The sequence below is a fragment of the Diadema setosum genome, chromosome 10, assembly GCF_964275005.1.
Source record: "Diadema setosum chromosome 10, eeDiaSeto1, whole genome shotgun sequence".
NCBI classification, from domain to species: Eukaryota; Metazoa; Echinodermata; class Echinoidea; order Diadematoida; family Diadematidae; genus Diadema; species Diadema setosum.
In genome coordinates, this window is record NC_092694.1 from 6,119,830 (window position 1) to 6,135,322 (window position 15,493).

The following is a 15,493-nucleotide window of genomic DNA, read 5'->3' on the forward strand; positions in this document are numbered from 1 at the left end:
ATTCATATAATCCACATTGGTACCAGTTTCATTGTACCTAGAAAAGTTAGTCAAAACGAAGTCTTTTCAGGAATATACAGGAGACAATTGGAATGATACCTTATTGCCCTATAAATGCTATACATCCAATACGACTAATCCAATCATGAACAAAGAGTGTGCTATTTAAGAACTATTCCCTCCGACAGAAATGGGTTTGATCCATGGCAGGCAACGTGCACGTTTCCTCCCGCGCCCACCACCGCCGCAAATCACGCGCACGAGAAAATGATGCGGCATCATCGTCGTCGTACCGGCTCCGCGCCTCCGCTTCCTGTGTGTCTGCGCTGGGACTCAACTTCAGACAATCCTTGCTTTTCCTCCATTTTTCCCCCCTCCCTCCCTCTCACTCTCTCTCTTACCAAGTTACTCAGCTTTATTGCAGACACAGATATAGAAACAGAAGAGTATTTTTTGGCTCGTTGCCGAGGATATGAACAAAAAAGGGGGGTAAAAAGGTCTAGAGAGCTGGATGGAGCTACAGAAAAGATGATAAGGGTATTAGTCAAAAGGTCAGAGGCAGGTTAGAAGCAGGAAGGAGCTCACTAAAGTTAGACATAGTGTTTACTCCTTTCGCTAATAATTTGTACTGACAATACCAATGTCAGCTGATATGTGAGAGTTAACAGATGAATGAAAACAGACCCCCTCCCAAAGAAAAAAATGTTCTTTAATTTTTCTTGCCATATACCATTTTTCAGGAATTAATCTGTCTCCAAGCTTGCCTTGGAGGAATTAAAACATTTCTTCCGTTTCTCTTTTCTAGCCACCCTACAGCCTGTCTGCAAGTTATTAGTCACAGCACATGACAATGCTGAATTGCAGTAAGTACAGGCTCTGTTACATTCACTTCATCAACATGAGGTTTTGAGGGGAGAATCTTGCGCTCATGTATTTTATGCCTGATTGAAGCTTACAGTTAGCTTTTTCTCTCTCTGACATTTCCTGCCGATCTTTGCAAATTTTTGCTGCTGACTGAAGCTTTCGGATGATATAAAAGAAAGAAAAATGAGACACAACCCCCCCCCCCCCCCCAGTTTCTCTGTCTTTCGGGAACCAAACTTATTTCAATTCTTACTTGCCACCAACAAGACCTCTTTTGAACATGCATGAAAATATCCTATCCAATTTCTCTTGAACTTCTTCCTCATAAATAACCACTAACTACTTCATGTTGACAACCAGAGAAATAGAAAGACACGGGAGATCATTACCTCCACTAAGAAGGTGTTTGGGTATTGTTTTGTTTTTTCGAAATGGGTTTCTTTGTTTGTTTGTCTGTCTGTCTGTTCGTCTGTTTGGAAAATTACTCAGAAAGTTGTGACTTCATTTTGATAAAACTTACACCCAAAGTTGATAATGAAATAAGAAACAGATGATTACATTTTGGTAGTGATCCATTCAACTGTCTGGATCCAGGATACTTGCTTGTTGTTGTTGTTTTTTTTCTTTGAAGGATTGCCATTGGCAAATTAAGGCCAACTAACAAGAGATTTTGAGATGTGCATATTTGAAGTGTGTATACGCGCACTGAGCCCGCGCTCAAGGCGAAGGATGCAGTAGGCTGCTGATGAGGTACATGTGTAGAAAGAGATTCTACCGAGACACAACAGAAAGGCTTAATTTTCAGCATGCATGTATGGGTGGAAATGATCTGTTTGGTGGAGGTCTGCGCTCTCCAAATGCTTTTCTGGTTATTTCATGAAACAAAGTACTGCAACCATGGCATGCGAGGAATTAACCCAGTGAGGACAGGCTGATTATACTATAACACGCATTTCCCACAGAAACTTGCCCGAGTATACTCAGGACTCATCCTCAACAGGTTAACAAACAATTCAGATTGAACTTTTGCTGGTTTTAAGAATAAGTAACATTGTTCAAGATAGAAAGCATTCTCAATTGAGGATTTTTCTTCTCAATTTCTCTTTTCACTATTAGACCTACAAATTTTTCCACTGCCAGCACGAGCTACAAAACTGACATTTCATCTCGCAAAAAAATGTGGGTCAAACCAATAGTAGGTGTTTGAGCCAGAAATGTTATGATCCAAACAAAACATCCCTCCGTGCCTGGAAGTCGTCATGAATATTTCATACCACGTCACGCTTTCATTCAATATTAATCTCAGTTGGACATCAGTTACGTAGTGTAGGAGTATTACCCAAGAGTCTTTTCTCGACCGACTTTACAGGGCAAAGTCAATAATATATGCCGCTTCTCTTGACTGAAGCTTTCACTGCAGCATACAGAAATATTCCTGCAAGATGTTACTGAGCATATAGTATACAACAGACGACAGCCATCAAAACTGCAGGTATACTCGTGGCCTTATGCCTTATCTACCTATCTAATTGTATATTTAGATTACTTCATGTATTACAGCAATGCTTCATAACAGCATCACGAAAGATACATAGATTTAACCAATAGATTAATCTGTAGATTCCTACGGATGATAACCTACAAATTTCACATCATGGCACTTTCTCATTGATGATCTTGAATATTCCCTTGCTCTCTAAATCTATCCTAAGTTGATTTCATTCATGGCAGTGACCAATGACTGGCTGTTGCAATGTCTCAATCTACAGTAGCTGTGAATATACACGTACGTCATTATCATATGCTATACATTGTTAAACTATATATCACGGTGCTCACAAACGATGCATGTTAAAAAAAAAGTTTCAACATTTCCTTAAAAGTGCGAACTTAATTTGTAAATATGTTTCTATTCACATTTGTATTCTCTGAAACTTCACCAGGAGATAAATATGTCTTTTCCCCTCTCCCAACTCCTACAAAGATTTTAAAAAGTGGCTACATTATGAGAAAGCTGTTTAAAATGAGACAGCTAAAGTCACCCAAAAGACAACAAGAAGTGGCTGCTTGGTGATGTTATCCCATATGTTTTTAAGTATTGAGGAATATGAAATGAATGAGTAACATATGACGACATTGCAGACAGTCTACTGTCAATGGCATTGTGCCACATCTCTGGAACCATTTACCGTGGATGAACATCAGCAAATATTCTCATAAATTTGACCTTACAAGAGAGGACAAAGAGCATGCCCCCCCCCCCCCCCACACACACACACACACCCTTAATTGGTATTCCGAGCATATTCTGGGATGTGTGCACTGGTTCAGCAGAGTCTGCCTTCGCTCTGCTTTAACCCACTTACACCCAAAGACATGACTTGCATGAAGAAGAACTTATGAAATGTAGAGAGTGTGGTCTTTGAAGAGTTAACAGTACATGACAATGAGAGACACTAAGTATATACTCCACTCCACTTATTATTCACCACAACATCCAGCCCCTTCCATTTACAATGTTGGCTTACACCATCGACCGCGCTCGCTCGGCCAATTTTGGGGGCACTTTCAGGCGGAGCAGAGCCGCCGCAAATAGACAGACGACCCTTGTGAAACTCTCAGCAAGAGCATGCTGGGGTATCTCCTCACAGTCAGAGATTTAATTCTTACAATTCTCACTACCTTGGGGAAAACTGATAGATTCCAATGAATATTTCAAGCTCTCGTTTCACTCACCGCGTTCTGTGAATCGGGTCTATTGATGCCAGCATCGCACACACCATTATGTATGCTCATTGTCATTTCATTTTACCTAATAGATTTTTTTTTACAAGCTGGAAGAGCAAGAAGTGAGATTTGGGTATACCTTACAATCAGAAACAGCTCAATATAGAAATGATTTGATAAGGCCTTTACCTCTTGCATGTATCAATATTTAAGGTACATTATATCATTTGTTTGCTTGTTTCTGGTTTCCATATTGCATCCTATCACAATATGTAGTGACAGTCCTGAAACAGCTTTGTGGATCTAAGCTGAATCAAATGACCTGTATCATACTGATAAGGTTAGCTACTTGTGATTATTTAGGATCAAGATTTAACCAAAAAAGAAAAACAGTTTAAGATACAATTATAAAATAAGAAATGTTGGTATAGTATTGCATACATTAAACGCTTCAGGAGTATTTTCCATATTTACAACAGATACATATCGCATTGAAATTTTGATGTACACCTCTAAAGGTTGTTAAAATGATTATGCCTGTGTATAGGTAGCTGAACTTGAAACTTTTGCAGCTATAGAGATCATTCTGCTGCCATTAGTTCCTGATGTAAGATGGATTTGACCATGTCAGAAGCTTTAATGACTCACAGCAATGTAAACAACACAAATTCATCCAAATGAATGCTGTACTGGAACGTTAAAAACTTGACCAAACAATATCCCCCCAAAAAATGAGCAACTCATTCTTTTCACAGAACTCGGAATGGGAGTGACCCACAATAAATAGTCATAAACATTCTTGATCCGCTAAAAAAAGCCACAGAGCAATAAATCAACACAAAAAAAGGTCAATTTTGTCCAAATTGGCAATGCATATAAACTGTGCCACACTAACGACTTGAACCGGAGGTGCCGAAAAGAAAATGTGCGGCTCGGCAGTAAACAACAGGAAATGCCCTGTGAATGCAAACGACTTCGCCTCGACTGGCAGCATCCACGCAAGCAGGCGGAGACTGAGACCGGTCCGAGACAAAGGCTCCGTGGAAGGAAGCTAATTAGTGAGGTGCGAGAGATGGTCATTTTCTCCCCCAGGAACTCGCCCATCAGGAGGAGAGATTCTTGGGTGATGACGAGGTGTGATCGCACTTGGCTCTGGTAGTGGGGTGATGTCATACCTTACATCAACAGGTTGTTACATACATGATGGTATAATCGGCTTGTGCAACTCTTTGGTGTAAGTTTACTTACTAATATATACATGTGCATGTCTTTATGTGTATGCATATATCTGTATATGTGTACATAACTGAATATATAAACACATTTTTATTGCATATCTATATGTTTCTGTGTGAGTATTATATCCTATATATATACACACATACATAATTATACTTACATACACATACTTATACATATATGTATTAACCCATTGAGGACGAGTCCTGAGTATACTCGGGCAGCGGTCTATGGGAAATGTTGTAGCAAAATCAGCTATCCCGGTTAACAATACAGGGCATTACAAAGTATACCAATAACATTTACCTGGAGAATTATTTATGCAAAGTCCACAGTATCCATGACATCTTGACTGTTTTCAAGAATATCGTGCATTCATCAACTGATATGGTACTGCCAGATGATGGGAGCTCATATTTGTGACTCAACAATGGGCCAGAAGTGATATTGCTCAACAAAAGCTCTTGTACAACAGTAAATAACAGGAGTGTAAAATACCCATTTCAATTGAAAACTTGGCAGCAAAGCTACAGACATCTCTTTGTTATCAGGGCAAGAAGCAATACTGCAAAGATCAGAAAACTACAAGACATCAATTTTCTTCATAGTTCAGCCATGATTCTCAGTTCATTGATAGCCATCTGTCGTACGATATATATAACATTTCTCAGGCAACACATCCAACACCCAGCAACATGTCCAAAGCCCAGCACGTAATCCTTCAATATCACATCAGGTTGTCCTGTTGTTCAAAAATCTCACAAATCCATCATGGATTCTATCTTACCTGACCACACAATCACACTGGCTCAAAGTGAAGATTTTCATATCTGGGAGCAAATCTCACCAGTGAGGCAAAGGACATGGATGATCTATTTCTGCAGGGCATTCAGAAGGACCTCCTACCCACAGGAGAACATTATTTGTACAGAAAATGATGAAAAAAAAGTCCTCAGCTAAGCAAGATTGAGTGCCAATTCAGACCAAAGAAAGTAAACACTAAATTACAATTTATCTTGTATGGATGTATCTCATTCAACATAGAATCTCAGCAGTACAATGTAAAATAACTGCCAATTTGCCACACCTATGTGACATCAAATGTTCCTCATTTTCATTAGGGAAATGTATGTTAGACAATTACACTTTCAAGACAGAAGCAGTTTTCTTTCTGACTCAACATCAGATATAGTATTCAGAAGAGTTATTACTAGACCTATGATCCCAAGATATAAAAACCGGCATTTGCATTTTTCGAGGTGTAATCTTTCATAGGGGGTCTTTTTCACAGAGGATTGAAGAAATTAGATTTAATAATAAGAAAAAAAAAGAGGAGGAAAAGAAGAAGAAATAAATACTGTTTCATTCAAAATAAATGAGAAGCACATAAGAAATGTCAGTCTGATGAATAAGGTGCCAATTATTTCAGAGCTGTTCACAGATTGAAATGTAAGTAATTGTCACAGATGATGTATTCAACATTCAAATGACAACAACTCTCACATTTGTCACATGATTTTTATCAATGACACCTTGTCTTTCTTAGTTCTTCTCTCCTTCTTTCTCGCCCCCCCCCATTTCTCTTCCTCACAATTCCTCCCCCTTTACTTCTTCTCCTATACAGTGTGTGTGTGTGTGTGTGTGTGTGTGTGTGTGTGTGTGTGTGTGTGTGTGTGTGTGTGTGGTGCATGCCAATGAGGATGACACATGAAGGCGGGTCACATTATGACATCACTGACAACTTCTCCCCCCCCCCCCCCCCCGAGCTCATTGCCCTAGCAATAAGCAATGTCAAATCCTTCACACGACCTAATCAATTACAGGCAGGGGGGGGGGGGGGGAGGGGGTGAGAGAGTGCCTGTTATGGTCATTTGCCTCCTTCTCCTCCTTTTCTTTTAACCACTGAGCATGCCTCCCTCTGTCATACCCTTTCCACATTCTGCCTTCCTTTTCTCGATCTGCACTATATTCCCCTACTGTATATGAAAGGTTTGTTTGCAAAAACCGATAAGTCCATTTTTGAAGATTTTGAAGTAAGATCTCTGTCATAAAGTACAAAATAATACCTTTTAAATGATATATTGGTTACTACATATAAAGCTATATTTTTGAAGATATGGTCAAAAGAAGCAAACATTTTCTTATTATTCTCTTTATTTTTCTTGACCTTTAATCGCAAATATCTCCATTTGGCAAATATGGACTTATCGGTTTTTGCAAACAAACTCTCTATGTTCCTTTCTTCTCCCATCTCCCTTAACCCCTTGAGGACGGACTGATTTTGCTACAACACGCATTTCCCATAGATGCCTGCCCGAGTATACTGGGGACTCGTCCTCAACGGGTTAATTCCTCCTCTTTACTTTAATACTCCATCATTTCATCTCCTCTTTCTGTTCCTCTTTCTATTTCTCTATCATACTTCACACTCATCTTTCTAATCTCTTCCTTTTATCTTCAATCTCTTGACATCACCCTCTTTTGACTCCCCCCTTTTATACATTGTTTTTCACGTCCCCTCTCTTTCCTCTCACCACCTCCCCCCCCCCTCCCCCCCCCTCTCTTCTCTCCCCTTTATCTTTTCATTCTGCCAGCCCTCTCCAATTTCTTCTTCCTTCTTTCTCTATCATTTCACCACAACTCCATCACCATTCCGCCCCCCTGCCTCTCTGCATTATCCTCCATGCCTTTTCTTATACCAACCTCCCCATCCCTCCACTCTGTTTGCTTCCTTAACCCGTTGAAGACCAGCATGAGTATACTCGGGCAGGTGTCTATGGGAAACATGTAACATACAAAAATCAGTTCATAGTCAAGGGGTTAATAACCTTTCTCAACTATATCCTTTCACCCCATCCCCAAAGTGTTGTCCATTCCTCTTTTCCTTTCTCTCTACACAGACCCATCCTCTTCCCCATCAAACCTCAAACCATACCCCACCCATGTTACCAACAACAGGAAAAAGTTAATCCCTTCAATTTGGAGGATAGAACTGCGTCTTCTACTGCTCCTCAGCAGCACCTCTACAGGAGTGTAAAAAACACACTTGTATTTCTCAAGAAAATGTGGAATATCTTTCATCTTTGTCATCAAAGAAATAATGACAACAAAATGACTGCAAAAATGCATATTTATATTCTACTGCATGTTCCAAGCAAGCAGCAGTGCTCTGTGGTAGACATCAGCATATTTGGCATGCTAGAACATCTAATTAATCTCATTATCAATTCTTGCATGCATTTTTTGGCTTTCTGCTCACTCACATTGCATGAGGCAAGTTAACAAGACAGTTTTGAAATGGATTGAGACAGACCTAAATTTGTATTACAATGCAATTTGCAATAATTATTTGTGTGTGTTTTTTTTCTTTGCATTGCATTACAAATTATTTTTTTAACATTTTTCCCAAGTGTGCATGAATGGGCTTTTTTGTGACCTTGTATAAAATGACAACCCATCATCATGCCAGCACATTTTCATTCTTCTTCTCACATAATTAACAGAAATTACACCAAAAAAAAAAAAAAACATGTTTTGTGAGATGTGCTTACAGCCTCCAGCATGTACAAGATGTTGCAGTATGAACTCACTGTGAGTGCCATGTGGTATAATGTACCCTCAGCTCTCATTTTCACAGATATTCATCACCAATAATCAAGTTAAGTTTGATGTTTCACAAAGCATGGAATAAACTTGTCTCAGCCATATGTTCGCTGCACAGCTCACAAGAAGCTCATCAGCGATGCACATTTTTGCTCAGTTTACAGATATTGAAAATAAATTGAATTACACTATGCTTTGGTAGATGTGTGTAGAATAATTTTTGGCTGCTAAACCTCTGGCTTTTAAGAGAGTCAATGGCACTATGGAACAAGCTGATTGTATAGGGCACAGCAAATTATGGCATCGTGTCTGACCGGAATTCCAGGTCTCCGCTACGTTTGGTGGTCTCTTCTTGAAAACGAAAGGCGGGAGCGGGGTGAATGGATTATTCCGCCCAGCATGAAGTCTCATTCCTAGAATTACGGGCAAATTAAGTGTAATTACGACATCAACGTTACCGGTGGCACGTCAATATGGATGATACTGCTGGAGTTACATAAAGGCATCTTGCACTGGGTGCAAACGTGGGGAAGTATATTATGATGGAATTTTGGAAGAGAGTGGACATATAATGAAGGTGCCAGAATGTTATATCATATATAATTCCATTTTCAATTTGACGACAGCATGAAGGCTGGATGATCTACTTTATATGTCTGCTTATGAGGATGCTGTCAGGGATAATGTCTTCCACTGATGTTCTCCTTTGTTTTTACCCTCTCCCTATATGACCACAATCTTTACACCGTAGAACCTCAATCCTGTGTTTACAACTCCACCAAGCATGATGTCCCACAGATGGTAGTGTTTACTGATGAGCCATCCCAATATGCAGAAAATTGTCTCCATCTCAGACACGACATAGATTTTTTTTCTTCTTCATCTTCAACCTTCTTCTTCTAGCATTCCATTTTACTCCTCTTTCTTCTGAATTTCTTTCCTTCTTTCATCTGTTTTTCTCTTTCACCTTGGAAGCATTCCTTCTCTTCCTCTTTCTTCTTCTTCTTTCTTTTCTTTCTTTTCTCATTCTTTTTGTCCTCCTTTCTCCTCCTCTTCTTTCCCTTTTCCCTTTCTCCATCTTCTTTTTCTCCTCTTCCTTCTCTTCATCCTCCTTCTCCTTCTTCCTCTCCTTCTTCTTCTTACCCTTTACCTACAATCAGGCACATGTAGGTCTTTCTTACATGTGACGATCAATCAAACACTAATGACTATATCCAAGATCAAGTACACTATCTCCTTTTCTTTATATCTCTGTTTCAGAACCATGAATGTGGCAGTCAGCACTGCTAAATTACTGTGTAAGGAGCATATGGTTTGGACAGATGACAGATATATTTGCATGCACAATATGGCCAGCATGATATCAAACAGATGGTGATGGACTCACACATACAAAATATGAAAAGCAAGAAATAGAAAAAGATATGAAGAGTTTGTTCGCAAAAACCGATAAGTCCATTTTTGAAGATTTTGAAGTACGGTCTCTGTCATAAAGTACAAAGTAATACCTTTTAAATGATATATTGGTCACTACATATAAAGGTACATTTTTGAAGTTATGGTCAAAAGAAGCAAAAATTGTCTTATTATTCTCTTTATTTTTCTTGACCTTTAATCGCAAATATCTCCATTTGGCAAATATGGACTTATCGGTTTTTGCGAACAAACTATTCATATACAGAGGAAAGGAAGAAAGAATGACAGTATTAACCCTTTAACCACTGATGATGCTGTTCATAAATGACCTATGGTTCACTTGCAGGTTCAGCAATATTCCTCTCATTTCAACAACAGTCTAAATGATATGAAAGAGCTCAATGCAGGTCTATTTTAGTCTATTATTATAAGTTAAATATTTATTTGCCAATGCTTGAGATTTTACCAAGAGAATGGTGCGTCACAGAGGGGATTCGGGTATACATTTTGGAGAGTTTTCTTGCAAAACGAGCTAATTCCATTCCTGTTCAAAGTTGAGATATTTGTGATTAAACCTGCTAAAAAGCATAGAAAATCATAAGAAAATATAAGATATTTTCAATCATAACTCCTCGAATAATAATTGTTATGTTACAAGTGAGGTATCACCAGAAAGGCTTTACTTTGCTCTCTCTAACAAAGGACATACCTCAAAATGTGCAAGATTGGCATGTAGTCCATTTTGCAATGAAACTCTTCATTTGTGGACCTTTGACATTTTTAAATTACTTATATTCTGTAAAAAACAAACAAAAATGGCAAAGCATAAAACCATTTCTAAAAAAAAAAATAGATGGATGTTTTGGGGCATTTCAGTGACTAAAGGGTTAAGGATCAAGAGAAAAGACAAAGAGAAAGAGAGAGAGAGGAGGTGACTGTGAGAAAGAGGGCACCAAGGAAAGAATGAAAATGAAAAGTTTTTGGGAGAGAAATAAAAGACATCAACAGGAAAAACAAAACAAAACAAAAGAGGGAACATATGAGAGAGAGAGAGAGAGAGAGAGAGAGAGAGAGAAAGTCAAAAGTAAGAGCAAACATATAAAAGAGAGGGGGAAGTAAAATAGAACCCACAGAAGAGAAATAGAACAAAAAAGTAAGAGAAAACACAAAAACTAGAGACAAAAAAAAAAGTAAGAGAGAACACACAAAAGACAGAGAGAGAGAAAAGAATAAGAGAGAACAAACAAGAGAGAAAGTAAGAAATGGATAAAAGAATTAAGAAGTGAAAGAGAGGGAGAGAGAGAGGGAAGAGAATCCCCATCAGATCTTCATGACAGATTTTTATGTTCTGTTTAATAGTTTACCAACTAACAGCTGGTGGTCATTATAGGAGAGATCTGTGAGGACAGGAAACAAGGAAGGTGCTGTAAAAATCCCATCCAAATGCATTAGGACACACTTACTATAATGCTCATATACCTGTCCCATGCACGGCAAGTATCCCTGTAAGAATCTTGGCTTTCACTGTGTGCATGAAGTCACTGTGCGCAAGAATTAAAGGGAAACTACACTGCCATGGCCAATTTGATTTGACTAGAAGGAAACAGCTATAATCTTTTCCATAGAGTTACAAAATAAAATTGTATTGCTTACCTATTTACCTAAAAGCAGAGTTGATATCATTACAACTGTATCCATGTTTTGTTGAAACTTATGTGATTCAAAGTTCCTTAAAAACACAAGTAATGCAATGAATTATTCAATGACCGCTATTGCAAGATTTATCACAGGGCTTCTGTGGCGTTTGCATATGAAAATGTGTAATATGTTTGTGAAGATATTCATTTATAAATGTCCTTAGGTGTAACACACTGATTCACTGTCATTCTGCCATACATTTCATTCTTTCACTGCTTCAGTACATGTTATGTGTACCTATAAATGGTGTCAGTTCAATAGCTAGGGGGCGGAAAACTCCAGAATAATAAATCATTCACAATTTCCTATCTTCTCCACCCCCCCCCCTCTCTCTCTCTCTCTCTCCCCCTCTCACTCTCTCTCTCTCATTCTCTTTCTTTCTCTCTCTGTAAAAGGATTTCTTGACTATAGAGAAATGAGTACGACAGTTTTGAGAGAAGAATAGCAGTATCTCTGAAATTCATCCATGGTAGAGCAGAAGAACATACAACAATTAGCAGTCCTGTCACACCGACATGCTTCTGTTTTAACAGCGTTCGCGGATCAGATAATAATGCTTCACAGAAATCGGTGACAACGAAGACACTTGTTGCAAACTTCACACACAGATCTCTACCGCCTCGGGCCGACTGTAGCTCACTCGATCCATATTTTTTTCCCATAATTGGTCATCAGAGCATGCATTAGCCATATTCATTATTATACTTGCCTTACATTGATAACTGGGATAACAGCTTCAAAGTGTAGCTTCGCCTCATCAGATAAGAAAGATATTGTTGCATCAGTGCACAGACAGCATTATGCCAGGCAGACGTAAGTGGCAAACAATGCAATTTATGAATTGCAGTATTAAATACAGCACTTTTGTCCTCAGCACAAAGATACATTCTCAGGGGCGTTTGTGTTGATAGAGTATGTGCTGTCATACAGTATAAACACAGCCTACATGCATTTTGTTCATCAATATTGCCACTTTTATGTAATTAGCAGCAAACTTTTATAGAACAGTCCAAAGTTAGTAAGACAATGTGATGCTAACACTGAACAGTAGACATTTCCCATTCCCCAAAATAAAAGCTAGCCCTCTTTATAAATAATAAATAAACTGAATTGAATTGAATCTTTCCACAACTTACATTCAAAGATGGATTCTGATTTCAGAAAGAAGGGGTTAAGTCTGAAATCATCCTACAAGTGTTATGAGGCCACAAGTAGACAGAATACTCCTTGAATTTCAGTCTCTTTTATGGAAGGTGATATTATACACAATATCATTCTGAGTCTTTTCTATTCTAATCTGTGGTATACAATATGTATACTTATTACAAAACACAGTGTCTGTATACCATTTATGAACCATCAAAAGCCTGATAAAGCTAACAAATATAATTTTTTTGAAACCATCTTTATTTGGTCTGACAATTTCCAGACTCTAATCTTCCAAATAACATATTTAATTTACCCCACTTTAATCTAGCAATCCTGCATCAGAAACAGCAGGAAAGTCAGTGTCCAGATGAACACAACTTTGAAAAAATCAAAGTAAGCTCTTGCAGTTTATATGCAGCTAAATATGGGGGAGATTACAGATAGGAATGCAGAATCTTGAAATACAAATGGATCAAATCAGAACACTAAAGTGCTCCAACTTTCAAAATGCATTCACATATTTAGCTTCATACAAGAGATAGTCAATGAGGATATCAATCTTTTGATTTAATTGTAAAATACCAAAGTGTGTATTCTCAGCTAAATCACTGCATTTAGCATAAAAATTCCTTAGCTTTTGATGTATCTACAACAGGGAAATAGACACATTTAGTCTATATCATTCACCAGCCTGTCGAAATTAAAGCACATTTTTGACAACAGTACAACTGTTTTGTCAAGAATTTGTATGCAAGCACTGTACTATACATGCAACGCCACCTCCGGCTGTTTATAGACAAATAATCCAGCTATTTGTGTGATTCTTAGTCTCATTTCAAGGACACACGTGGGCAATCTTTGTTGACAGTGGTTGTGTGGCTTCTGCATAATAACCCCAGAGGTCATGCATAATGACTGCACTTCCCAATGAGCCATCATTGTAATGCACAATTTCGTATCTATTGTATTACCATATGATTTTTTTTTTCCATTCTCAACTAGCTTTATGAGATTGAATGAATGGCCAAAACTCTTTATTTGGAGTGACTGAACAATATTGGTTGTCATTCTTTTGAAAATGTGATTGATGGTTGATCAGTCACTGTACAACCGATCAGATTGACTTCTGTAGTGACAGTCTACATCTTGCATTTGCATTTTTCATTGCATTCAAAATGTAAACACAGTTTTGTTACAATGGTGTTCTTAAACAAACAAAAATTCTGCCACAATTTATCAACAGAAGCGTGCCCTGTTTCAAACCAAACCTTCTTTTCTTGTCGCGCTGTACTCAACTGGAAGAACCCCTGAATTTAAACTAGTGAGTTCAAAGGAAATAATAAGTAAATTTAGACTGCAACAGCATCATTACAAATAAAGAAACATTAATTTTTTATTCAAAATCTTTCTTTGACAATGATATTCCATCAGGAGGTACATAAACTATCAAATGTGATTTTTTTACACAAACCCGGATATTATATTTGTTAATCAACTTTTGATTACTGCATACAATTCATGGCTTAATCATTATTTTTCAGACTTAATCAGGGTGTGAGATGATGGGCTATATAATATGCATATTGAACAGATGAAGCATTATCCTTTTCTTAAAATATGAAGTCATATGCCCTGATTTTCTTTTCTTTCTTTCTTTCTTTTTTGCAAGAAACAGAGAAGGGGGGCTGCCAAAGGAAAATTTACATTGATATCAGAGTACTGTAAAACCAGAAATATTTATGGCATGAAACTTTCACAAATTGGAGCTGACTGCCTTTTTGCACAGTATGAAAGTAATGCAAACTGGTAACTGACATTCAATGCATTGCTTAGAAACAAAAACTTCTGCATGTATTTTAATTGGGTGAATCTTGGCTCGTTGCTAGTAAAGGTCCTGGTTTTACTGCATATAGCCAATAGTTTCTATGTCAGGCAGTGTCTCCTGTCATCATCTGGGATCTGTTTCACTAAGCTCTAGGATCAATTCTAAGTTCAGATAGACTGATCATAATGGCAATTTTGGAATGAATTTGTCCTCAGAAGTTGGGAACCATTTCAAGGAGCCATTTGGGAACAATATCTTGTACCCACTGTCTTCTTTCAGAATTCGTCTAGAATGTCTTGTATACTTCTCCACTATTACAGCTCTAATCTGAATCCGGGCCAATATTAGGTTCATTGCTTGGCTTGATTTAGTTCTCATGTTAGTAAAGGAGAGCTCTATCTTTCATGCTGAAGACAGACACACCATAGCACTGACTGGTAAAATTGTGTAACTAAATTCTATATAGAAGTGAATATTTGCATGCAAATTGGAAAAAAGAAAATATGCAAATCTACACCCCTTCTGGGCCAGGAGACGTGACTGGTGTGAGCAATGCTTTGGCGTTACTTGTCCCAATCCATACTCATCAGCACTGAAAGCACTAGAAGGTTTAAAAAGATAAAACTAGTGATATTTCAGTCAAAACAACATGATCATGAGTGCCATGCAAGTAATTTGAAGGCCAAGGCAGCTCTCTTGAGGTATGCTATGTTTGATCACTTGATCAAATTGACATGGTCCATTATTTCATAAAATTTGTAGTGCTTCCCTATAAGTTTCCAAAGATGAAAAAGGCAGTTGATCTATTCATTCATCATCTAAATAATATCATTCATTCAGGAGTAATTCAACTTTAAATTTCAGATAATTCTAAACACTCCATGAAGCAAATTCCTTTCAACCATCCAAAGGCTGTCAATTTCCTGTTTACTCTGCATCGTGATCTGTGTCTACCTTCCAACTCTCCTCCCT

At 38.0% G+C, this 15,493-nt stretch overlaps 1 protein-coding gene across 1 annotated transcript in view; it reads right to left on the reverse strand.

The window, feature by feature from the left end:
• Nucleotides 1–4,764, reverse strand: part of LOC140234444 (axotactin-like) — a 66,636-nt gene extending 61,872 nt beyond the window's left edge. The window contains exon 1 of the mRNA XM_072314489.1: nt 4,563–4,764. Within this exon, the coding sequence (XP_072170590.1) occupies nt 4,563–4,764 (202 nt within the window). The remainder of the gene's footprint in view (nt 1–4,562) is intronic.
• Between the last annotated feature and the right edge of the window lie 10,729 nt (nt 4,765–15,493).